At 43.6% G+C, this 27332-nt stretch overlaps 1 protein-coding gene across 1 annotated transcript in view; it reads left to right on the forward strand.

The window, feature by feature from the left end:
* The window catches only part of NPS (neuropeptide S), a 41164-nt gene extending 14485 nt beyond the window's left edge, over positions 1-26679 (forward strand). The window contains exons 3-11 of the mRNA XM_046943089.1: positions 563-3104; positions 4529-4719; positions 7594-13165; positions 14170-14256; positions 14339-14406; positions 14498-14545; positions 14764-14795; positions 25081-25264; positions 25765-26679. Of these exons, the coding sequence (XP_046799045.1) occupies positions 563-772 (210 nt within the window). The 3' untranslated portion in view covers positions 773-3104; positions 4529-4719; positions 7594-13165; ... (4 more) ...; positions 25081-25264; positions 25765-26679. The remainder of the gene's footprint in view (positions 1-562; positions 3105-4528; positions 4720-7593; positions 13166-14169; positions 14257-14338; positions 14407-14497; positions 14546-14763; positions 14796-25080; positions 25265-25764) is intronic.
* The last annotated feature ends 653 nt before the right edge of the window (positions 26680-27332 follow it).

The following is a 27332-nucleotide window of genomic DNA, read 5'->3' on the forward strand; positions in this document are numbered from 1 at the left end:
GTACTTAAACCTATGTGGATCTTAATCCAGGCTTTTTACAGTTCCTATTACCATGTTGTCATTATTAAATGTAACTACTACCATAACTGGTTGTAACTACTAGAAAGCTTTCTCCCTCAGACTTCTGCTTTACAGCTGTTTTCATTTTCTCTTATCTGTCACTGAAGCTGAATGACTTCACGCGAGTGGTAACAGGATGCTGTTACGTTGCTAACTGAAAAAAATCTCATTTTATGGCAATAAGTGTGCATGATACTCTAGGGAAACCACGCTGCATGTCACAACAGGTCAGCATCACAGGAAACAATTCATTTCATAAACATCATTTGAGCAGTATCAGTATTTTAAACCTGAGATGAATCAGTTACGTGTTCTGTAAAGCTATGAAAAAAATCTGATTTTGAGTACAGCAAATCCTTAGCAAACAGCAGTCCGTACTTGTCATTCTAAGCATAAATTGTTTTTGTGTTTCTGCTTTGCTTTTCATACCGAACAAACCCTGTCAACCGCACAAATCCATCATTTTACCTTCCCTTATCTCTCTCTTTTTTTCTCTCTTCAGAGCAGCAATCCTTTCTATTTGAATTGCCAGCTGTACGGAAAATCTGATTACTGCCTGGTGCTGCTGAATAGCTGCTTAGCCAAGGTGGGCAGGAGCGAAGAGGTGGCTCTCCTGGAGCCCCACCTGGAGATGCCTTTCAACAAACGGTCCTTTCGCAACGGTGTGGGATCGGGAATTAAAAAAACTTCCTTTCGAAGAGCAAAGTCGTAAACAAGTGTTCCAAACCACGCGCTCGGTTTTAGCATCCCATGCCTAACTTTGTGCTTAAAATCACCTTAATGCTTCTCTCTGATAAAGCCGTCAGAGACAAATGTACCCGTGTCTTCATCTTGTAAACAGATGTTTATTTCAAAGAGCACAAGCCAAGTGGAGCAGATGGAGGCGCTCAGAACGGGCTTTGTTTCCGGAGTTACAGTGTCATAAAGTTTTGTATGGAAATGAATGTTTTCATTTGGTTAATTCCCCTTCTTTCTAAAGCTACGGATTCAATCAGCCGGCTCCTGGTTAGCGCAAAGGCAGCCGTCCTGTCCCGACCCCTCTCATTGCTGCCAGCTGCTGATCTGCAGGGCATTTAATTCCTCATTTCTGAAAGGTGTGAAGGGCCACGGCTGAAACAGTCTGGTCCTGCTTGCAGCTTCTGCTTTCTCTGTAATGTCGTTATTTAACATAGCTTTACTGGGAAATAACGTCTTCAGATGTGTGATCTCATTTCCAGAGGAGTCCTGGGAAGCCACACTGAGGCTGGTTACGAGCAGCTCCCATTGCCTCAACCAACTGACTTGTGTAGGGAACACACATCTGAAGAAATGTGTTTCTGCTCACGACTGCAGGTGTGGCACAGTAACTACCAACGTCCTTCTTAATTCCCTGTAGAGAATTGCATAAAAGATTCATTTGGTCTGAAGATATGTAAGCATTGTGTGTAGGAATGGTCATCTGCTGTGTAAGGTTTCCCTTGTGGCTGTATCTTCTGAATGCAATGTAACTTTGCTTTGAAAATGTTGAAAATTATCTGTGCAATGCATTTTGAACTGAAATTGAAAATAACAATAAATAAGTATGTGGACCCTTTCTAACATTTCCCTATTAAATATCGTAACGCAGGAGGTTGCTGTTCCATCAACATAAGGCTGGGTGGCACATCGCTCCCTGCCACTGCCAGCAGCTCCGCTCCTGCATTTTGCACCATGAGCCTATGGAGCAAAGAGACCTGAGCATGGAGCAGTGCAAGTGTTGCTTCATCATATAATGAGAGAATCACAGAATGTTTGGGTCGGAAGGGATCTTCAAGTTCATTGAGCCCCACACCCTGCTGTGGACTGGGTGCCCCCCCCAGCTCAGGCTGCCCAGGCAGGGCCCATCCATCCATGGCCCCATCCAAGGATGGGCACCCACAGCTCTGGGCAGCAGTGCCAGCGCCGCACTGCCCTTTGAGTAAAGGAACTCCTCACATCTGACCTAAATCTCCCTTCTTCTAGCTTAAAACCACTCCTCTCTGCCCATATCTGTACTGAAGTAGTGAAGCATCACACGGTTACATCCTGATTAAGCACTTTGACTCCTTTTGCCCTCTCCCATTCTGGCTGCTGTGATTTCAGAGGCTGCAAATGCCCTGCTGGTGCAAACTCCTTGCTTCAAGCTCTCACAGCCTGGGAAGCAGCGTGGCAATGCCTTTGGCTGCGTGAACGTGAAGGTGAGGTGGGTATCCTGGCCTATGACAAGTAGGTGCCAAGAGGAGAGGTGCTCCCCTGCCCAGCACTACTTCAGGGCCTTTTAATTAAGGAAAAGAAGTTACTGGGCTGGAATTATTCCCTTGTGCAGATATTAGGAGTGTACTCTGCATCTGTGCATGCCTGCATTCAGCAGCATGGTCCTGCTGCAGTGCAGACACCAGGGGCTCTGGCCCTGCAGCTCCCAACACCACCTAGTTTCTTTGACAGGGTGAAAGAAAATGATAATAAAAACTTCCAGATTTAGCTTTATGTTGGGCTTTCACATCCATTACAGTAAGCTTTGTTTCTACATAATGAAGTGTGTTCCTGCCTTGGCAATGTGTGATAATCTTGGTTGTCTGTGATCCTCCACAGCCATACATGGAGCTCTGAAAATCAACTTACTTTTCACTTTTTGTGCAGGTCTGCAACCAGCCTATGTAGCGTTTGGTGACTGCCTTTGAGCAGAGGGTGTTCAAAGATGTGGATTATCCTGCTGCCCTGTAGCAGCAGTTCTGCTGTCAGTGGTCTACTCTCACCTCACCCAGCACTGGTGCTGCCTTCAGCACGAAATGCTAAACTCCTTTCTGAACTTTAAAGGTTGCTTTATGTTGTAAGAAACAAGAGAGACCTCAGTGATCTCTGTCATTACTCTGAAAAGGCATTTTGTTGACTTTTTTTTTTTTTTTTACTTTTTTCTTTGCTAAAATAAGAGAAAGCACAGAGCAGACCAGTGGGCAGGCAGAATGATGCTACATCTAGGACTGAGGACCAGGCTGAGGAGCTGGAATGCTTCACTCCATCACAGGCATTGATGGCTGGGACCTCAGGTGAGCTGCTTCAGTTCTCTTCCAGTTATCCAGCTGAAACATAGCATTGCTAACTAGTCAGAGGGAGCTTTATCCCGCTTTGTTCTAATGTTTGGAAGCCTTGGACGTAAGTGTTCACTAACAGGAGACTTGGACAATTAGATCACCTGGTGTAATAACATCTAAGTTCCTTGCAGTGTCCTGGTTGCACCCACTGTGCTCTAATTGCAAAGCTACTATGCACAGTGTTCGTATCTTCAGTGTGCATCCTGGAAGAGGGGAGAAGAGAGGTATGGGCACCTCAAGGGTTGGCACAGGGCTGCTCTGTACCCAGTCTGGGTCTTGTTAATGAACTAAGCTGATTTCACAACGCCCTTGTGTGGAGCAGCAGGGATGACCGTGGGTCAGACAGACAGACAGCCGTGCACGTTGGCTGCTGCTCCTGTGCCCCCTACAAGTGATCTGTGCCTTTGAACAAGGTGGCCAATGATCTCCACTGGGTGAAAATGAACAGAGTAGATCCAATAAAATCTGAAGGAGTAAAATCTATCTGAAGACCGAAGGAATCTATTCTTCTTCACAGATTATTGGCAAGGAAGGCATTCAGATCACCTGATGTAATAGCATCTAATTTCCTTGCGAGATTGAAAATTAGCTGTTGTAATGACATACCAATACTTGGCTTTCCGATTACCAAGCGTATATTAAAGTACATGTATGCCATTTAGGGTTTTCCTAATTTGCTATTATTTGCCTGTAGATGATAATTTATTGCCTTAAAATACTGGAAAGAAGAACTGTCTTGATGCTTTAGGCCTGGATATAGTTTTGACCTTAACAAAGAACAAGACAGATAGGAGAGAGTATATTAGATGTTGTTATTACTGTAATAAAATGCAGATAAAAATCATAGTGCAGAAAGACTGTAAGGCAACTATTAAGCATTTGTCATATAAAGAAAATAAAAACTTAACTTATCAGATATTCTGACACTTTAAAGATTTGTCATGAAAAAATACTTCTAACAGCGAAGCGTTTATGCAATATGTCATTGATGAGCTGTCTGCTTAAGTGTTTAAAGAGTTTGGAAAAAGATGAAAAAAATGTCAAAGATAGGCTTTTTCCTTAGTTTGACAGATGATCTCACTGTATTCAAATTTATATTTAGGAGTAAAACAGTACGTTTTCAACAGGACGAGGTGGGCTCTGTGCACTGTCCTGCCCTGGTGCTTGGTGATCCAACTCAAACCAAAGCTTGTTGACTGAGAAAATGGCAGAGCTGTACGTCAGGCTATTCACGTTGCTGTTTGGCTTCATAAGATGCTTAGAGTCAGGGGGAATTTTTCTGCCTTGTGGTGATTGAAAGACATTTTTTTCTTCCTAATACCCTACTGGATTTGAAGTCATTGAGTTGATTAAGCTTAAAATTAAACATATCTTAAAAGCTTGATCAACTGAGACCCGGCTTCTGAACGTCTTCAGCGTGAACCTTCCAGAGGACATAAAAGGGCTCGACGCGATAAGAAATGAGCTATCGAGTGCTGCTCTTGAGACATCATCCTCAACTCCTTGAAGTCAACAGAAAGCTACTGAGAGTCTTCAGTGGGCTTTGGATCAGACGTTCGGCGTATTAACGGTAAGAGTATTTGCGTTCACCCGGTGAGTCTCTATGGCAACCCTGGAGCACCTCACAGGAGCTGTGTGCTCTAATAGAGTTTTCTTCCCAGGAAATGTTCTCACTGATTTTGGTGGCTTGTGCTTCCTTTCTGCCTTAGCCCACCATATCTCAATCTGGGGGCCATGGCGTTGCCAGCATTTCAAAACCACGGCCAAATGCTGGGTACTGCACCTGGCTCCTTATCTTCGTTAGCACCCGTAATTAGCAGCGTGGCACTCACGTGGAACCGAGGTATAGAAGAACGTGCGTGCAAATGGATGTATAAACACAGAGATGTAAAAATAAGAGTGAACGTTATTCCAGTGATTTCCATCCTCTCTTTTTTCCGTTAGCAAGTGGGTGATGGTTGTGTGTGTTTTGGAGTCTCATTTGTTTCCAAGCAATATCACAAAGTAAATGAAAAGGAAAATGGAACTCAACTTGATTGAAATATGCACATTTTGTAATTATGCAAACTAAAAATGAGAATTTCGGTGAAAAATGTCCTGTTTTAGTAGTATTTGTTCCCCCTTGGTGATGACTTCATTGATAATCCTCTGCAGTGCTGTTTCAGAATACGTTTGCAGCGAATGAAAGCCTGGAGCAGTGAAACCTTTCAGTGTGAGCCTGCTGTGATGGGGCTCTTTGCCTGCACCAGGGCTTCACACTCACCACAACAGCAGCATTTAAGGCTTTTCCCAGCACTGTGTGCTTCTCTGTGAGCATCCATCAGTGCATTGGGCGTGCCGAGCAGAGCCCAGCTGGCTGCAGTGGGAGGAGAAGCACCCAATTCATGTTTATACATTTATTCTCTGGCCATAAATTTAGCTGTCTTAATTTTGAACTGGGTCCCACTGTTTCTGCTAATAATTTTGTTGAAGACCTTCTTAAATGACTTCAAGGAAATAATAATGGTGTTAATGGAAAGAGTCCCCAGTTTGCAGGAACGTGTTAAAGATATCAGATGCTCTCAGTTTGAAGTCACAAAGGCTTTTGCTACACTTCTGCATGTTTTGGATAGGAGAATCTGCTCTGTAAAAGAAAGGCTTGTCAGCCAGACATGCCTCTTGGTTTCCCTGTGCTATGACAAGGGACGTATTTGACTCTGCTGGTCTTTTTGCTTTTTAGTTTTAGCCAGCTCTGCAAATTATTCCTTCCTGCTGGCAATGTGTATCTTGTTAGCTTCCTGTGTGATGGGAGCAGCACAGTCACAAGTGTATTTTTTGCTGTTCAGTGATGCCTAGCAAAGTGCATCCCGTGAAATGCCACTTCATTTCACGTTTCTCAGTTCTGAACTCATTTCCACATACAAAATATGGCAAAATTCTTGTTGCACCAGACACCGGGGCACATTGGGAAGGATGCTAAGTCATTCACTTAATTAGGCAGCAATTGGTGCTGGCTGGAGTGCACCGCAATGCAAAGCAGCAGTGTGGAAGTCAAGGGGATGAGCTGCTCGGCTGCTCTGCGTTGGCTCAGTCTCAAGTGTAGGTTTCCAAGTTGGGCCCTACTGCCCTGCTCTGCCCTCCAGATGAGCAGCAGAATGACAAGTGCTGTATTTCTATACCTTTAAATGAAATAGCACTGTTTGGAGAGCTCAAACTTTCCTTGATTTGCTATTTATATTCTCTCTTATCTTTGGTTACCTTTGGCTATGTGATCTAACCATGTCCATTTATTAATGAGGTTCCTTATAGCCACTTCAGGCAATGTAGGAAAATTGACTGGAGGAGCTCACGGAGCAATTTAAGGCTAAACCCTGATTGCAGAACGTAATGAAGTATGCTAACTGACGCATGGAGATCCTGTTGATTACTTTAAACAACCTTAAATGAAAGAAGACAAATGACCTGTGTGGGTGGAATTGATGCAATTGGTGTATGAAAAGATACTTAGAAACCAAAAAAAAAAAGTTCTTTTCCTTCTTGGGAAGGTGGGATGATGATAATATTTTCCTTTCCTGTGTACAAATAGCATGTGATGACACAGCTGGGCTCTTCTGTCGATGCCTGGGCACATCACTGCCAGGGCATAGTCCCCATTTCAAAGGAACATACCAAGCAAAAAACCCAACCAACTTCTCTATTTCTCTGTCAAGCTAGCAATTCATAACACTGTAGAATCGTTCAGGCTGGAAATGACCTCTCATGTCCCCAAGCCCAACCCCAGCCCAGCCCCACCATTCCCAGTGCCCACATCACTCAGTGTCACATCCCCACAGCTCTGAACAGATCCAGGGATGGTGACCCCACCACCTTCCTGGGCAGTCTGTGCCAATTCATCACTGCTCTCTCTGAGGAGACATTGTCCTTAATGTCCAACCTGAACGTCCCCTGGTGCAACTTGAGGCCATTCCCTCTTGTCCTAATCCTTCTCCAAACTTCTGCCACTGTCCCATTGCCTTTGACACACAGTGCTGCCTTCACACAGCACAGTCTTCCCAGCGCATGGCAGCAGTGCAGCATGGCCAGGTTTGCTCAGTGACAGCCAGGTGAGACAGTTTGCTCTTTTGCATGTGAAGCGCTGTATCAGTTGGCATATTCGGGTATATGAACTTTACAAATCGCTCTTTGGGAACAACAATTAAGCTGCCATTTACATACTTGTGTTAAGGAAATGAGTAACATTTATCATCAGCGCGTTCTCAAGATGAAGTCAGGTGTTTTGGCACACCTTACGTCTTTGGCATTCACACTCTGCATCTCTCAGCCTGCAGCACTGCTTCGTCAATAGCTGTCATAGGCACAAAGTCCTTAAAATGAAAAACAGAGCTTTATATACAGATGTAGATATTTGGGGAAGCCATATTCAATTATTTCCTTTTTTAATTATGTAAAATATTTTGTGTTATAGGTGAACGTGCCAAATCTTCTTTTAAGAACGCCGTTTTAAGGGTCTCATGGCTGAAGATGGTTCTATTTGCCATAAGGAAGCACGGGGCGCTTTTACCAGCGGTCGTATTTCTGTAGCTTTGTGTCACTCCTTTGGGTTTATTTGGAATGACCCCGGTACAGTTTTGTATTTCTCGCAATGCCTTGTTAAATACAGCAATGGTCGGAAACAACAGCAAGGTAAGCACTTGTTCATGACTAACAAAACATCGCCGGCAAGAAACAGCAAACACCACCACTCTCCAGGTATCTGGCTTGGAGTGCATGAAAAACTCTTTATTTCTGAGAGTTACTTCTAAAATTCTTGACCTTCAGGAAATGGTTCAATTTTCCCATAAATAAGCAATGACTTTCACATGTCAGTGGGGGAGAGTGAAGAGATTGTTCTCTTTCTGTGAATATTTCTCTGCTGCGGAGCGGCGGAGGCAGAAGCTGGCGGTGCAGAGCCCGGCGTGGGGTCCTACAGCAGTAAATGGGGCCGCCCCTCCCCCTCATACAGCAAGCTCCCATCACCCCCTATGTCCCCATGGGCAGGCACATGGGTTGTACATCCAGCAGACATAAAGTTGTCCTGGAGGTCAGTCTCCACTTGGATCCATGAGCAATTTCAGATTTTCTTTCTTTTCAATCATACTCAAGCCAAAATAATAATAATGAAAAAAAAAAAAAAAGCAATCAAAGAGATAAAAGCCTGTGATGTATGGATATTCTGCCCTGTCTTCATTTTCGTGTTCACAGGGTTCTGTTTTTAATTGGGTGGGGCTGGGGAGGGAAGACATGGCACTGATTTCTTGCCAAAGCCTGAAGTCGCTGCAGGTTAGCATTCCGTAATTATTTTTGTCATAAAGATGAATGCCATCCTAAAAGAGTTGGAAGCTAACGGCACCGCGGCTTTGATATATGAATATTACCGCTTTGAATGTTGGAATGGCATTATCGATGCTTTATGGCTTTATGACTGTGAGACATTTCTTAGTCTCTGATTCAGAAATACATTTCCTACGAATTTTATAGCGACTTTTGGTCTTTGACTTTCTCTCTCTCTCTCTCTCTCTCTCTCTCTCTTTTTTGGCTTGCCTTTGATTTCAGGCTGCTCCTTGAAGTGAATGTAAAAGAGCATAAGATTTTAGAGCTATGAAACCCCAAACTTAGGCACAGAGGAGCCCCTTCCCCCCTCTAGGCTCGTGCCCTGCGATGCCATGGAGCATATTCCTGCACTCCAGCTCCTGCTGGGAAATCACTGTCCTCGGAGATAGCTGCTGCGATGGGAAGCAGCTCATGTGCATTATATTTCCTGAAGTGTGCAGCCTCCTAGCTATACAAAGATCATGCAAATGTGGTATTTAAAAGAATATATTTGCAGAATTGTAGTTTTTAAATGAAAATGGCATCGTTTTGTTTAGAACGCGCTTCTCCCCTCACCCCCAGCCTGCCAAAGTGCTTCAGTTCGGCGCGTTACAATAAGCACTTATTTAAAATACGTTTGAGGAAGCAGCAAAATGGAAGACTGCCCTCTAACGTCAACAGAGCCACCAGAGGGGCTGAAATGAAGTGAACGGCTGTGGAGGAGGATTGAAATGGGCCTCAACTTCTGCAGGTGGGCGGCATTTTGGGGAGGGAACCAGCATGTTGTAGCAGCACAGTCAGCGGGCACTGAAGGCCGTGCAGCCAGAACTGCACTGCTCTGTGCCAGCACTGTGGTAAATACGGTTTGAAAAAAGGCCCCTGGGACTTTCTGGTGTTGAGAAAAGGTCTGTGATTGTGCAAATATCTCAACAGCATTGTAGAATCATAGAACTGCTCAGGTTGGAAAAGACCATAAAGATTATCAAGTCCAACCACAGCCTAACCATACTACCCCATCCCTAACAGCCCTCCGATAAATCACGTCCCTGAGCACCACATCCAAATGGTTTTTAAACACATCCAGGGATGGTGACTGAACCACCTCCCTGGGGAGCCCATTCCAGTGCTTAACAACCCTTTCTGTAAAGAAGTTTTTCCTGATATCCAATCTAAACTTACCCTGGTGCATCACCATTACTCCATCATAATGCTGGGTTTGGGAAATGGGAACTGGCTCAGACTTGGCAGGGTCTAGCAAGGGCTTGGCGGAAGGTGTTGGAAGGTGTTTCAAAGAGATTTGCTAAGTTATGCAACTATCCCATTGCTGCAAGCTGCTGTATCTCCTTGTATTCCTACAGAAAACCCTTTAGAATGCCAAACAGAGCTCATTGTGTTACTACGTGGGTGTTTGAAAAGGTGGGCTCCATGAGAAGGTAGGCTCTAAATACAAAATATTTTCTATTGTGGTGCCAGCTTTTTCAATGCGCAGATCAAAGTAAACGCCTATTGGATCTGTTACAGCTTCCTACTTCAAAAAGTTTACCCTAAGAACACTATTAAAAAAATAATACTAATCAGCCTTTGAATTAATACGTGCCAGTGAAAGATTACTGAAGACAAGGCATGAATCACAGTTGGAACTCCAGCTCTGTTTACATCCACATCATCATTTCTGCCTCCTTGAGAACTGGCTGCTCCCGTGTTTCTGGAGTTGGTTTTGCATTGCTGGCGGACGATGGACTGCTGGGGGTGAGGACCACTGCTGGTCCTGTGGCTACCAAACCATGCAGGAGTATTTGGGGAATTGACATAAGATATGTTTCCCTCAGCACTCCTGGCTGCGGTGCTTAATTTTCTGATCATTCAGCCAGCTCGTAGGAATATTCACAGGGAAAGATCACCAAGGTGGATGCAAATTCAGACATGATTGAAACATCAATCACTGACTCACTGAAAAATATTTACAGCGTTTTCTAAGTTGAGAAAGGAATAATTTAATGAAATGTGCATCCTAGGGGGGTTTTGCGGGGAAATTTGATGCCAAACATTTGCACTCTATGCAAAAACTGTGCACTCATCAAGAACTGAAAAAGGCCAGAAATGAAACAAAGGCCCAAAGGGGTTTCAAAGAAGCTAGCCAGAAACCTTCATTTTTTTCCACTGGAAATTCCAGATCATAAAAAATGAAGCGGTCTGAGAAGAATCAGTCAATCTTGATGCAGTCATAGGGAGGAAGCCAGCCTGTCAGGCCCCCCTTTGCTCCCTCTGGTTTGGGATCCATGCTGACCACACATCTGAGCACCCAGGCTGGCGTGGAACCCTCCGTGCAACAAGGAACTGAACTCCAGATACCCATCCTATGCATTTTTCTTTGGTTTTGCCACTTAACAGTACTTTTTTAGGTTCAAAATTTCTTTGCACTGAAGTTTCTGGTCATCCATAAAAGAGAGGAGCAGCAAAGCAAGCTGAAAGCTAATGACTGTAATTTATAGACAAGTTGTCCCAGTTTAACAACGCGCACAAGTTCCTGTCTCTAAAAAATTGGTGCACTTATTTAAGTTATTAAAAGTATTTCTTCTTTTTTATTTCAGTGATTCTGAGATAATCCAAAGCAAACTGGGCATTCAAGGTGCTAAGATGCCATAAAAAGAGAGCAAAGTGCCCAGGCTTGGAGGGCTGCTGCCTCACAGAATCATAGAATGGCCTTGGTTGCAGAGGACCACAGTGCTCATCCAGTTCCAACCCCCTGCTATGTGCAGGGTCGCCAACCAGCAGCCCAGGCTGCCCAGAGCCACACCCAGCCTGGCCTTCAATGCCTCCAGGGATGGGGCATCCACAGCCTCCTTGGGCAACCTGTTCAGTGCGTCACCACCCTCTGAGTCAAAAACTTCCTCCTCAATGGACTGCTCCCAGATGGCAGTGCAGGTACTGATGGTGGGTTGTGAGTCTGGCCTATGTCTCATCATGTTTAGCATGGAGGTATTAACCCTGCAGCTGCACTAACGTGGTGCACTGGTGGGGTGTCCAGGGCCAGCGTGAGCACAGGGGCACAGGGTCTGCAGCTGATGGCCATACTGGCTCTGCAGCCAAGGGGCTGAGTAAAGCTCAAAGTGCTTGTGCATTATTATAAGCATTTCTTTCTTTTTTTGTTTGTTTGTTAGTTTTTTGGGTTTTTTACATCTTAGCTATAGCATGGTGTGATTTCCCAGGCGTAAAGGAGGTGTTCTGCCATGCATTGGCATCCATTTGGGGTACATATGTGTAGGCTTAAGACTGCCTGCTAGCAGATGGAGCCGGTGCAGATGGCATGGCTATCACATATGGGAAGGAGTGTTTGATTCCTCCAAGTGGGAGTGCGATGTTATTCTCAATCTGAGGGGTCAGAAGTGCTCTCACTTATCACTTAGCATTCTTGGTACCTGCTATTTCAGGACAGACAAATCTGTAAATATTGCATGTCCTGGCTCATTACTGGAAGCTTGGGTGGGATCGGCGTTTGAGTGGTATTTTGAGATAAGGCATTCAATATCCTGGAAGTTATTTCTGATAAATGTTGATTAATTGCTATTTCTTTTTAATAAATATCGTGAGGAGAGATGAAGCTCTTCTCCACACAGCCATAACCTGCTTTAAATTAAAATTCAGGAGAGTGATGGGAACACGCCATTGCTGAACATGTGGGGAGGGCAGGGAAATATTGCAGGGCTCTCATTTTCAAGAAACAATTCCTATTGCTCTCTTTCCAAACACAGTGCACCGTCGTGGGTAGAGACCGGTATTAAATCTGTCTTGCTTTTATCTTGTTCTTAACATCTCGGTTCGAAATCCAAAGAAACTTGCTCAGAAAAGCAAGGATCCCTCTAACAAAGCAGCATTCTGGCAGCATAAACAACAGCCGAGCTCGAAAGGGAATGAAACCCCCATATCCGTGCTCTCCTGCCATTATGTAACCTATTAAAAGCAAAGCACTCTGCTGCAGTGACTGAGTGCTTTTGTTGCATGGATTTTCTTAGAATTTTAATGGAAGAAACCGAGTAACAAGTAAGATTCTTTCACTTTAATAGCTGATGGAGTGGACTGTATGGAAAGTGAGCGCGATGCCTTTTATCTTTTCCTAATGAAAACACTGCCACCAGCTGGCAAACCCATGGATTTGATTGGGGTTTTATACAGGGGAAAAAAAAAAAAACCCACAGCTGAGATGGGTGGGGTGTTTTAAGTCAATAACACCAACTGCAGTCCGGACACCTGCAGGCTTTGTAAGGGATTAATTTAAAATTAGGAGTAAAAGAAAGAGGCACAACCGAAGCGATTGAAATAGATGGAAATCAGTTTGCTCTGCTTTCTCAGGTTCGGGGATTCTGTCCCTGGTGGTGGTGGTTCACAGGGGCTGGAAGGTCTGACGGCTGTGTGTTGTCACAGCTGCATGTAGTGCTGTGTTTGGCACCAGGACTTTTGGATGGTGCCATAAGTGCCATCAGCTCTTTCCTTGTTGTTTTCCTAAAATACCCGTGGTGGCTCAGAGATGTCAGCCACGCTGACGTTTCAATTGCCATGTTGGTTTTTACACCTCTGCTTGAGACGATTCATGTGCTCTAAGCAATCGTTTCAGGTTCTCTGCAGACCCCGAGAAGAATGCGTGTCACGTTTGTAGAGCTGCCATAACAATCATGGGGAAGAGACATCTGGTAAGTAGAGGCTGTGGTCTGGGGGCACAGCTCTGTGCTCCAGTGGGATTCCCAATCAATACTGTGTCCAAGAAAGGGAGCACACTGCAGTCTCAGCCAGCGCTCCTGCAGGAGATGTGCTCCGTATTGCAGCACAACACTTTCCCTATGACTTATGATCTCTTTTGGCCCCAGACTTCAGGCAGTCATTTTTTTTTTTCTTCCAATTCTTTCAGCTCTTTGAGGCCATGGGCAATTCCAGGCCTCAAGTACTGCTGGTGCCTGCAGGAGGTCATCCTCTGCGCTTTGGGGCTTTTTGAGGCTGCATCTGAGTGGGAAGGGAGGAGATAGGCCAGGCAACACAGCCTGCACTGATCTCAGAGACGGGGGGTAGCAGCAGCACCTTCACATCTCCTGTACCATTCCTTTTCCCAGGCCTACGACAACAAAGGATTTCTGCTTCCACTCAGTTTTCCTGTATTCCAGGCATATTTCACTTAGAACTAAGGGCCAGTGATGGTTTTAGTTTGTAAAAGGAGGTATCATTTCCAGAGTAGGAAGAAAACCAGCCCCTTCCGTATGTCGAGCACGTCTGGAACGATGTATAAAACTTACCCATGGAGCATTTATTTACTGCTTAACTGGATGTGGGTGCTGGAACACAGCCTGAGTGTGGGTCGGTGTGATGCTCCACTTCCCAGCTGTGTTGGCAGACCGAGGGAGGAGCAGTACAGGACACCGAGGGGAGATGCTGCATCCCCTTCACGAACAAAACAGAAACTCAGTGACTGAAAACAGCAGCATCTCCTTCTTTTATACAGCCAGCAGTGGAACAGTCTTCTATCGATTTCCTCTGCATGTCAATATCACAGTAGAAACATTGCAATAGAAACAGCCTTTTCTTTTTAACGTGCATACAAGCAGAGCAACAATTTAAAACAAGTAAACAAAAACAAATAAAAACCCCTCCTGTCTTGAGATGGATCTTTCAGCAATTTGATCTAAACCTGTAAATACTCCTGTAGATAAAGCAACGTTCTGCCCAAGGATGAAAGCTGTAGATGAGATCTGTCAAAGCAAAGAACTGAGGATCCAGCACACCTGGGGCTCAGGTATCACTATCCACCTTTAGGCTAAGGTCTGAAATTCTCTCCGAGTCAGTTTATCAATCATTAAAATGTGGTTACCCCACAGGAGCAGCCTTAATGAGGAGCAGATCTCTGACTGCGGTGTCTATAAACAAGTTGGCGATGAGCATGTTGGTCTGTACCAGAGCTCAAGTTTGTTCTTAATATCTGAGCTGCGCATGATTGTCTTGAGAGCTCATTAAACCTAATCTCATATCACTTGTAGGCAGCAGAAAGCTGAATCAGCTAAGGACTGGTCCAGACTTTGAACCATGTAAGTAATATATGCATATTGCAAATATCCTGGCATGAAAGGGAGGCACCTAAAAAAGGAGCTCTCCCCTCTTTAAGTACCCTAAGGGAGAAGTTCAGCACGAGTCAACTTTTTATTTGTTTTCACTTAAAAGTAATTCCAAGTTTACATTAAAAATATTTACTACTCGTACTCATAGACTGGGATCCTTATGTTCTGTCTATATGTTTTTATTTCAGGTAAGTCTGAGACTGATCTTCCCTTAGAAGAGGTAAGTACTAAGAGCACAAACCAATTTAAAACTCAACACTTTTAAAATTAATTAGATGTGTGAGCCATTTACTGGGGGAGAAATAAAAACATACTGCAATATTTTCTGCACAGACTCTAAGTTTTTGCCAAGCTTTTCCTCTTACCTTAACAATACCAAGGCTTAAAATAATTCATGTTATTGGTTTTAACAAGAGGTAGTGATAAATTATTAAATGATCCCAAGTATTCTACAAGCATTATGGTTTCAAACCAACAGCCCACAAGTCCTGCTCAGGGCTTCTCGTGATGTATTATTCTCCCCAAACAAGCATGTGCTGCAACCTTCCGTGATGTGAGACCAAATTAATTGCTCCTGTTGTTCCTTGGAAACTAACATTTCTCTAATGATCCAATATCTCATTAGGCAGCACTAAAATACTGTTGTTGCTAAAGAGCGGTTTGCCCGTAGAGGACCTCCTTGGCACCTGATTTGCTGTGAGCTGGCAGCAGGCATAGTACCTCAAAACATCCCAAAATTATAACTGTGTGCACCTTCCACACCTAAGTAAGTGTGTACTATTCTTCATATCTATTAAAACGCCAAAATAGACTATTGCAGATCAGCAATAACAGCGGAATAAATAGAACCATAGAGGCATTAAGGTTGGAAAAGACACCAAAGATCATCTGGTCCAACCGCCCACCTACCATTAGTGTTGCCCACTAAGCCATGTCCCAAAGTACCACATCCACCCTTTCCCTATACACCTCCAGGGACGGTGAGCCCACCACTCCCTGTGCAGCCTATGCCAGCACCTGATGGCTCTTTTAGAGAAGAGATTGTTCCTAATGCCCAACCTGAACCTTCCCTGGCTCAACTTGAGGCCATGACTCCCCATCCTATCGCTGTTACCTGGGAGCAGGGACCTACCCCCACCTCGTTACAACCTCCTTTCAGGGAGTTAGAGAGAGCAACGAGGTCTCCCCTGAGCCTTCTCTTCTCCAGACTGAACCATCCCTTCTTACAGGTGGGCATCACAATACGAGCGAATCAATTGGTGTAACTGACCGTTTTCCTCTGGGATTAAGTTTTACTGGCTAGTCTAGAAGAAGCCATGTTCGTCCAGTAGTCCCATTAGTTTCTATAGCCCTCTTGGAGAGGGCAGCACAGAGATGTTGGCTCCAGTCTCGTGGCCCTGGGGATGCTGTAGGTGCCCATAGAGGCACTGCAGGGTGCAGGGACACATAAGGCACATTCACCCCGCCTGGAAGCTCTTGTCCAGGAGGAGACATCTCAGCTTGCTGTGCTGTAATCCTGCCTTAGAGGGGAGGATTAGAGGAGGATTAAGCTACAGTGAACCAAGGTCACTCTATTCCCGAGTGACAGACTTCACACAGAGATTTAGTATAATTTGGAAAATACTGTTGACTTTGAGCAGCTGTGTGATTTCCCTGAGACTGCCTGAGCAGACGTGGCCGCAGCACTGGGGATTAGGAGAGGCAGCTTCGTAGGGGGGGATATTTCCATTTTCTCTTCTCTATGAGTGTTGGAAAACCTTGGGATGGCCGCAGGATCATGAACATCTCTTCTGGATGCCCTGGAGACAGTATTGCTCCCATCTACCACTGCTCACTAAGGCTGGTTGGAGCTGCACTGGGACATGGGTGCAGATGAATAGTTTTTACTGAGAACTGGCAGATAAAGATTTCAGATAAGGATCCCGGTCTGATGTGGCAAAGAAAATGTATTTTGTAATTAAGCAATAAGAAAACAAAACAAAACAAAGAAAACAACAACAACAACAAAGAATTTTTAATGTAGAAGTCATTGCAAGGAGTTATTTAGACACCCACCTCTTCCCAGCATCTGCAGAGGTCATTCTGGATTCCAAATTTACAATTCAATTAGAGCTCTCCTTATCAACAAAAAGTAATTGAATATTTGAATTCAGTTAATCAGCTGAAGTCTAACACAGGATATGAAGTGGCTAAATCTCAATGAAGATGTGTGTGCATGCAACCGGCTGTAAGTCTGGGGCAGATATGTGCATTTTGATATTGTGGGACTGCTTTATTTTGCTGGGTGCTGGCAGCTAGGCTGGCTCTGAGCTATCTGGTAGCTTGTGAAGTGTCTCAGGGTAATTACACTTTTAAGTGCTTGCTTGCGTGCATCTCTGACTCTCTGGGTATATATATCTTCTAAACTGCAGATCACCTGTAATCTGCATTTGAGAACTATGTGTTGTACAATAGTTTATTATGAGCTACTTAGTAATGCTAATTACAATTACTACACAGTCTTACAGAAGAAGTAGAGCATTTAGGGGGGATGGATTGTGGTTGTTCTGCAAACGCAGGTAGCTGATGACGAGTCAGATGTGCTACAGCAAAGGCAACGTGCTGGTGGGAACATGCTTATGTGGACTGGACTAGAGCAGCCATGTCCAGCTCCACGTGACTGAATCTCTGCAGGAGACCACTTTTCTCTCCAGGAAGACTACATCCTAGTCTGAAGACTTGGAAGCACCTCCACGCTCTTCTGCATCATCACGCTAACATCCTCCTCCTCCCTCTGTATCCTTCCATTCAACGTAATTGTGAGTCTGCCCAGAAAGTGCATGCATGTATGGGGCTGAACCAAAGCCCTTTGGGTTGAGTGGGCTGATCCTCTGGCTGATCCCAGTGGGCTTTGGATCCATTCCCGTGGCAGTAACACAAGTTATGCAATATTGACTGTTTAACATTCATCTTTCTGTACAGACCTCATTAACTGTCCTTGCATTAGCTCCCTGATGTACTGAATAATTGGATAGTTTTCATTTTACAAAGAGAATATGTTGACCTTCAGTTAAATTCAAACAGATACTTTAGGGTACAATTTGGAGAGCTCATACTGGAAAAAAAAGAAGATTGTAGCGTGTCAGGCATTACAAATATCTTTATTTTCACTATATCTGTTTCTGGAGCCTCACTTCTGATTCAGCACATTAACACCTGCAAGAAAAGCTGTTTCCCCAATGTTCTTGGCAGATTTCTGCTCAGGATTATTTTAGATTGCAATGTTTTCTTGATGATAAGATGTAAATAAACCCAAAGGCTCTTATTCCCCTTTGGTAAATGAATTAATAGAACAAAAGATGAAACAGGCTCTCCTAAAAATGTTTGCATACATTACACAGTTGTGAAGCTTTCTCGTGCAAAAAATGAAAGTGGTATTCACTGAAGTTCTGTGTTGCACTTTAGCAGGTTACCAGCTAAACATCACGGCATTAAGTTGACTTATTTCCCCAAGTCAGCTTTAAAACACCTTCAGTCAGCTTCAGAACTGCAACGAGGAAATGTCTCCATGTTTAGGGGAAATGAGGGGTTGCAAGTGCTTGTGATAGGGCAGTAGAAATGGTGATAGCATTTAGCAGAGGCTTCTGCAAACAGAGCTGTTACTTCTACAATAGATTCCTGACAAGTCCAGAACAAATATTCTGACAGTGAATTGACTTCTGGATTGTATAAGCCAAGCACATTGAAAAATGCTTTGTGTTGACTCAGTCAAAGGTTTTCTACATTGTTAATAGAGTCGGTTCTTTCGCTCTTCTGGAGAGTTTATTTCTGTGTTCTTCAGAGCATTATTTTTGTGCCTGATGCAGGAATTAGTGCAGGAATAATCAGTTAACTCTTACATATTTAACTCTGAGGAAAGCCTTTCGTGGACTACAATGGAATCTGTATCAGCACCTTAAAATTATACGTTAGGAATTAAAAGGTTTTCACATAAAAATTATTCAAGACCTCCCAGGCTTACAATGCCTGCTGCTTTCTGTCATGTTTCCCATGGTAACACGAGCCTTTCAGAAAAGAGGGAAAGAACTACCCTGAGGGGAAAAAATAACGAGAAGAAAGGAAAATACAGGCTTATGAAACCACTCGTTTCCCAACGACTAAACACAGAGAGTGTTTTCATTACGTCTTTCTAGTCCAGGCCATTCTTGCCAAGGGGACATCTGCAGTCTTCATTGTGCCATTAGCACATCGTGCATCAAAAGAGGTTTCTCCTTCTCCCAGGTGGCTCTTGCCTGACTTGCAACAGTACCAAATGAACAAACGTGGGGAGTTTTGATGTTAGGAGTCAGGAAAAAGAATCACCCTGCGGATGTAAGGCTGAAAGAGACTCAAGAGGTGGTTCAGGCCCAAATCTTGTGTAGCCTCCAAGCAAAACCACGTTCCTCTAAACAGCAAGCGGGGTAAGCGTCCTGCTGTGGGAGCAGCAAAAAGCAGCACTGGTGCTACTGGGAGTGTGAAAGTCTGGTCTGTCTAGACGGCTCCTGGAAGATCAATTAGGAATTCTTCACATGTCTCTTGTTGCCATTGTGTCGATCTCATTTTGCCTCATTTTCAGTGTCCAAAAAGAGCAGCTGGGCTGGCTGCTGGTTTCCTCCTTTGAAACAGCCTCCCTCGGTCTCCTCTTCCTGATATTAATCAATATCAGATCTTTCAACTTTTTAGAGGGAAGTCTTTCATGGTTGTTGTTTTATTTTTTCTGTTTGTTTGTTTGTTTCTCTGAAAGTTTGGTAGGTCAATCAGAGTGCTGGTTCATGTTCGATGCATCGTTCTCCAACTCCCACCACACCTTCACGTCTTGCTGTGAGGAAAGATGCTCTCTGTCTCAGTAGCACCTTTCTGAATGCATACCATTTCCTGGCTTATCTAAATTCATTTGTTTGGGTTTTCTTTTTCTTTCTTTATTTTTCCTATTTTGTGGCATTCTCTGTTCCTGTGTCCAAGAGAAAACAGTGAATAAGATCAGACCAGGAAAAGATCCTTTTGGATCCACACTAAATTATCTCCGTGTCTAAAAGTGATCAGTGGATTAATTTATGAGGGTAAGTTTAGGTAATTTAGGTTTCCAGCAACTAAAATCCTTCAATTACTACCAAAGATCCTGTTATCCTGGAGTGCTGGAGTTATTCACTCTTCACTTAATACTTTATTTATGTTCACGTTGTGGTTCCACATCACTGATGCTAATCTGCCTGCCGAGTTCCTGTTGCCCTCATGACTGTTTAAAAATACATGGAAGCGGTGCTGTGCTGATCTCAGCACTTGGACACATCTATCTTCATAAAAAACTCTACAGATGTAGCATTTCTGTCAGCAGCCTGACTGCGCCCCAAGACACGATGCCAACACAGTTTTTTTCTGGTTGTGTTATCGATTGGTGGTGGAAGCTCCAGGCTTACAGGCTCATGAACAAGTAGCATTTACTACTCCAGTAATTTAAGAGCTGGATGTCTGATTAAATGATCTCGCTCCCTCCACAATAGAGGTAGAGGCCAGCGTGCCCAAGGGTGGTTCAACCCACCTGAGTAATGTCTTAAGATAGACAGTCATCCTCTGGCATCACATCCATCACCACGTCATGTAAGAAAAACCTGAGTGACAAATATGTTCCACATTTGGGCAGTCAACCTGGAGCAAGACAAATCCAACTGATTGCTCAGCCATGCACACACCATGCAGGAACTTGACCCAGCTCTCAGCTCAGGCCAGCAGCTTTGCTTACGGATGGGCAGAAGGTTTGGTTTAGGTGGTTGATTAATCTCAAAGGAAGAGCTTATTACGAAGTTCAGCAAGTGCTACCGATGGAATGGTTTTTCACTTCCAAATTTCCATGCTGCTTCAAAACAGCACGATGTGAGCTATGTCATTAGCTTTGTTTTTCTCGTCTTCTTTCTCTGATTTTTAAAGCTTTGCACATAAGGCAGCTGGAAATGCTGCCATATTTTGAGGCAGGTGACATTTCCTTATCAGATGTACTAGACAGTTGATGACTCTAGTAATGCTCTAATTATGTGTAGTGAGTTGTCTCTAAGTGCTGTATGAAAATGCTTACTGCATCATTAGCTACCTTGTTGTTTACTAAATGTCTTTTATAATACTATAGGGGCCCAAATGAAGGTTGTGTCAGTGATTGCATTCTGAAATTCTATTTTTAGGGATTTATAATTCAATCATTTATTTTCACTTCGGGCTGAAATCTGACATCCTGATTCTCAGCTGAGACTGAGTTTAATTACTAAATTTAAAAGAAAAAATCATTGTGGGTGGATTATATTACTGGATCATGGGGTAGTGTTTTTATAGCACTGTGGGAGCCGATATTTGTCAGTGCCTTTCCTGTTTGCTTTGGAAAGAAGACTTCTTTAAGGCAAAGGTTTTAAGGTCAGAGGTGCAGATAGCAGTTAGATGTATGCATGTGCCTGAGCATAGGATCATAGAGTCATACAATCTCCCAGTTTGGAAGGGATCATCAAGTCCAGCAGGCAGGCACAGCTCAAGACAGCATTGCAGGGGAGCCTGGCTATGCATGGGCTGTGTCTGCAGCCTGTTTCTCAGTGGTAGAGCCCAGGGACAGTGGAGCTGAGCGGGGTGGGCAGCAGGGACAACACCTGCTTCCTTGCAGTGGCTTGGTGCACAAATTGCCATCAAGTGCTATAGGCGAACAACGTGCCTTGGTGTCCAGTGGAGATGATGCCAAACTGACAGTGGCTGTTGTAGCACAGATGTTAACTGAAACAGTCCAGCTCCATCCTCGGCCCGCTGCGTGCTGCTGCACATTGAGAAGTAATACATTGCCACAAATCTTAAGTTCCCATTGTTGGTGACTAATTGTTCCAATATACATTCATTACTTTTTCATCGTTTCTGGGGTAGTAACACGATACCTCTCCATGTCCTTAGAAATGCTCATTTGTGGTACGTGTAGTTGGTTCTTACACAGTTAAAAATAGTTAAAAATATTAAAGCCTTTAATTGCTTCGAGTGAGGTTCCTTTCTCCCACAAAGGTATAAAGGAAAAGAAAAAAAACATAGAAATTTCTAGAACAAGGCATTGTTTTCATGCTGTGCATCCTAAGCACAGATCACCAGTTAAGCTGTGAGCCAGAATGGATTTTGTTTTCCAGTGTGAATGTATTAAACATGCTCGTCTAAAAAAAAATAATAATAATGTTTTTGAGAAGTCTCTGGATAGATGGAAATGTCAGTGAGATGTGTGCTGTGATGAAAAGAATAGTTACAGCCCTGCGCTACCATACAACTGCCAGGGAATTTAAAATGAAATTACAACAATTTAAAAATAACACAAAGAATTTATTGGGTTGCTACAAACATATCCAAATGTGATCGGCTGCAAAAGGATTTGTGTTGCTGGTGGAGTAATTAGAGTGGCAATCTGACACATTGTTTGGCAATGTCTAATATTAGTAATATTTTGTCAAGTGTTATAAATAATCCAGAGATAGCCTGGAATTATCATTTAATGGCTGACTCAGCTGGTGCTTCCTAGGTGAATTTTCATCCATACAAGATTACGCAGTCATTTTTTAAAAGCTTGCCATTATTTCTTATAATTTTGCAACAGCATTAATCCTTATAAAGTGGGAGACATCCACTTTTAAGGTAGTGCTGCTTGGGCCCGATGGGAGCCATTGCAGATGAGCAAGAAAGACAGTGTGAAATACCTCATCCAGAGGAGAATGCAGATGCATGGGGAGTGCTCTGAGTCAGTGATGTCTGCCATTAGAGGTGGTTGTTATGAATACACGGCGTACAGTGAGTTCTCCAGCTCAGGAGCAATCCTTAGCTCAGGTGTGTGTGGAAGATGCGTAGGAGCTTGGAGACGTGATGCTGCTCTTGGTTCACGTTATTGGTGGGACGTGGAGCAAGACCTTTAGGTCCACCCATTGACCTTACAGACTGCCTCTATTGCTCCTGCCATTGCCTTCCCCTGGACACGTGAAGAAGGAAGGACAAAGTAAGGACGGAGCTCCATAATATGGCACATGGGAACTGTGGGGAAGCCCAAGGCAAGTAGGGAAGAGCTGGTTTCCTCCTGCTACCTCATGTCTTGGGTCTTGGGAGCATGGTGAGCTGCAGCAGGACCTCTCCCTGGTGTCTTGTCCTTCTTTAGAACATATTTTCTCATTCTGCAATGCCATGACTGATGATATTGGGTGGTAAATACAAGGAGGTGGTAAATACAAATTAAAAAAGGGAGTCTGTGCTATTAAGAGTTTTTATTAAGTCAGTTAAACTTACTTTGCATACCAGAACTTGATTAAGTTATTTAATTATCCATCTAAAAGTCTAGACACAAACTTTAGTCATAGTCATCTAAATATAAGCACTGCCCTACTCATCCCTTTCTCCCCCTAAATCATTCAGTTTTAGTTATCTCCAGCGACTTGAGTAATAACACAGCACAACATTTTACAACAAATATTCCATTAACTTTTCTGTTTCAAAATAGATTTATAAAAATGCTTCTCTTAGTGTTTTCAATTACAAGAGAAAGCTGTACATCATGTCAGTGCCTCACATAATTCAACTGATAATCTCAGCAGTCAATTAAATTTTAAATGCTTCTCCATTAAATACTTATTTTTATCATAGTAAATAATTTAACGTGTTTCCATTTAAAATTGTTTCACATCACAAAGTTTTCAATCTTCTTTTTTAATAAAGTCACGTCACCCTAATTATTGAAATAAAATAACTTTTGTTTAAAGATTTTTTTGCCAGTGCATTCCCTGTTAGTAACTCTGTACATACATTTCCATTTACCGTCTTAGTGATACGTAAAAATAGATAATGAATAAATAAAACCATTGAAATCAAGGGACAAAACTGAAATGCACTGGGCTGAAATACATCTTACCAACACCTTTCATTGATTTCTACCCCAAGTTCCTTTGCAAAATGTGTATCTACTTACTGTCACAGTTGGTAATGACCAATACGGTCCAAGTTACGGATTTACTGAGATATACTTGGATAACATTCCAGTGTAGTCAACTTTGATGTAGAATCTTTCTATGCTTGCTCTTATGCAAATAGGCTCTTAATTTTTTTGCTGATTATTTTGTCTTGCACTGACGTAAATGCCATTTAGGAGTCAGTGTTCATGGAGAATTACTCTTCATATACAACTGAAATTTGAGATTTTCTCTCTGCATACTGGAATCTGCCAGGTGACTTCAGAGGTAAATGTACAAAAGATAAAAAGGTATTTACAGAAGGGCAAGAATAATAGTTTGTTGTTGTATTTGTCTTTGTTTTGTTTTGTTTTTGGAGGGGATGATACCAATGGCAGCTAAAACTTTGCACTGAGTATCTAAATCCTATATTGAGTGGTAATGATTCTGGTGAGGGGTCTGGAACACAAGTCTTATGAGGAGTGGCTGAGGGAGCTGGGGTTGTTTAGTCTGGAGAAGAGGAGGCTCAGGGGGGTCCTCATTGCACTCTACAACTTCCTGAAAGGAGGCTGTGATGAGGACATTGGCCTCTTCTCCCACACAACAAATAGGACTTGAGGAAATGTCCACGAGTTGTAGCAGGAGAGATTTAGATTAGACAAAAGGAAAAACTTTTTCTCTCAAAGAGTGCTCAGGCACTGGAATAGCCTGCCCAGGGAGGTGGTGGAGTCACTGTCCCTGGTGATGTTCAAGAGGCATCTTAATGAGGTGCTACGACATATGGTTTAGTGGCTTAGTGGGTAGTAATAGTGACAGGAGGACGGTTGGACTAGATGATCTTGTAAGTCCTTTCCAACCTTGTGATTCTGTGATTTTATGATATAAGAAAGGACTACAAAATATTAGAGTTTGGAATGATTGAAGAGGCGCTACTGCACATCTGATATCTTGAACAACATCCATGTAGAAAGGCTAAAGAAAGGTGCAGGTAGGTAGTGCACATGGGTGTGTGCAACAGGACAGGGCAACACCAGCACAGAGAGTTGTGCCTGGCCCACCCGGATAACCAATTTTAATTCCTAACACTTTTCCCTGCTACATAACCCCAGGATAAATACAACCCTCTTTATATCCTGCTTTCCCTACTGGCACGAACAAACTGGAGCATGTGAAATCCAGATGACAAAACCCTGCAGAATTTATGGCTGGCATTGCTTTATTATCTTGGAATTGATGTGACATGCAGAGCAGGACCGCCCCTGTGTTAACACACTTGCTAACACTGGGGGTCTTGGCCTGCATAAAACATACAAGTCAGGCTGAGAAAAGTCAACACCCAAAAGTTGTTTGTGCTGATTGCTAATAGACCAACAAGCCTTTAAAATTATGTAAATGGGCTGGAAAATATTCTGTAGATGAGGATGTGCTGCAATTTCATTTCATATATTTATCTCATTAATTTCATAGCGTGCGTTGGGTTTTCTGAGCACCATTTATGAGCATAAACTGCTTATCCCTCCATCACTGTCTCGTCGTCCCCTTTTTTTGCTACAGGCTCCACTGGCCTCAGCTTATTGTAAACTCTTTGGACAAGGATGTGTATTTGGACAGCATCCAGCGTGGTGGGACCTTCTCTTGAAGCATTGCCACTGTGAAAACAGTACACAATAGCCATCGTATGCAACATATGGAAAGTTGTGATAAGAATGTCTTTCAAGCCTCTTAATTAGATGTGATTGTGAGTATACTGTTGTCCTGCAGAAGACATTATTGAAGTCTGTGAGAAAGAAGCTTCATGGGTAGTGGACCAGCTTGAAGGAAACTTGCTTATTTCTGATTATTTTGTATTAATTAAAAGCTTTTGATAAGTTAATATTACAGTAAATGTAAATCTTTGTGTTAGCATTCATCGCTGTTGCCCTCAGGCATTCTCCTGTGGAACAACCACAGAGATATGGGAGCTAATGGTTGCTGTACTTCAAAGCACTTTAGGTTTTAATTCAAAAACAAAACAATGTGTTTTTTTATAGTGAAAGCAGGGGAATGTCATGGAGACAAGGTGAGTTTTTGGGAAAGCACCCCACTGAGCACCATGCAGCCATGCATCGCAGTGGGGCCGCTCCTCTCCCACACCTCCTGCACTGCCTCAGCTCCCCGCAGCAGTCTGGGTTGGGGGGCACAGACACATCAGGAGCACTACTGGGAAAAATAATAGATGTGTTTTTCTTCTTTTCCCAGTGTTGGCCAAAGGAGCACTTCAGAGGTGAGCAGGTAGGTGGACTTCACGGCTTTATTTTTGCATGCGTTTTCTGCTTTGATGCTTTAGTCAGCTGGGTGGGATTTTCCCACACACAGGAAAAGGAAAGCTTGTCTTATTCTCTGAGGATGCTGTATGAATGACTTGAGATGCAAGAAAGCACAAACTGAGGAACAGAAATAGGGCAGACTGAGGAAGTAACTCGTGATACACTGCTTCTGTAAGGACAGAACAAAACGGGGGCTGCTCAGAAAGTAAAGCTGAAGAGTAAACACTGATTAGCAAAGTAAATGCGTGTTTGACCATGTGGGAGTAAATAAAGCCTTATGGGATAAATTGAGACAAGGTTTTAATAGTTTCTTTGCACATTTTGGTAGGCGTGAGGGAAAAAGGAGCGGGTCAGCCTATGCAAGCCTCAACTTCACTCTGGACACACACCATCACGGCCCCATGGCCACAGTCATCCTCATCCTCCACACCAGCCCATGCCATGCAGCATGGGCACGGCCCCTATGCCTGGAGCGCTTTGTTCCTCCTGGCTGAATCTGTCCCAAAGCATGAAAAAATAGGTGAAAACTCTTCATGGCTTGGTTTCAGCATCCCTGCCCTTGGGCTGGCTACCTGAATGGCCCCTACTTCAATCAGTGGAATGTGGTACCACCCACTGAAAAGGAGGGAAATGCAAATAGGCCCAGAATGGTCAAACGGAGAAGCACTGCTGGTGAATAGTGTGCTATATTGGTGGTAGGAGTAGAGCAGTGTGGCTCAGCAGCGTGGCTAGCTCGTTGTCTTTGCCATCCCCTCGCTCCTCTGTGCAGAAGACAAATCTCTTCCAGCAAGGTTTAAAATATGCTGAGTGTAAGTGTAGAAGCATCACAGGATGCGTCCAAAGTAAATAAAGCCTCGCAGAGGGTGTTAAATTAAAAACACACAGATGAAATATAAGTCCTTTGGCCAAGCATGAAGCCAAGGAAGTTCCTGCCCCGTGTGGCCTCCCAGTGGCACTAGCACTGAAGTCCCAGGTACCCATCGGTGTGCCTGAGGCTCACAGCCTCCTGCAGCGTGCAGAAACACCTGCACTAAACATCCATCTAACTCAGAGTGAAATCTCCCAGGGTCCTAAAGGTCTCTGGGCAGCCTGGTCTGGTGGTTGGTGACCCTGCATATAGCAGGGGGGTTGAAACTCGATGATCACTGTGGTACTTTTCAACCCAGGCCATTCTATGATATGATTCTATGACCTCCTCAGCACAGGTTGTGATAGCCACTTGTTGCCTGCTGGATTGCAGCAGACACCACGGAGGGATAATGGTTCGCTGCTGCTTACAGTGCATGCATTTTGCTTCTCTTTGTGACTTCTGTTTAGCGTTCACATGGAGCCCATTAAGTGACACAAATAGTGGATTTGGGTGTTTTGCTGTTGTTGGTTTTTTTTTTTTTGTTGTTGTTGTTGTTTGTTTGTTTTGTTGTATGCATAAAAGAATCATAATAGTCCTTAAAAGCTGTTATTCCCCATGCTGGGAAAACACTCTTTAGCCACCTGCTGTAA

This window comes from Gallus gallus, chromosome 6, assembly GCF_016699485.2.
Source record: "Gallus gallus isolate bGalGal1 chromosome 6, bGalGal1.mat.broiler.GRCg7b, whole genome shotgun sequence".
NCBI classification, from domain to species: Eukaryota; Metazoa; Chordata; class Aves; order Galliformes; family Phasianidae; genus Gallus; species Gallus gallus.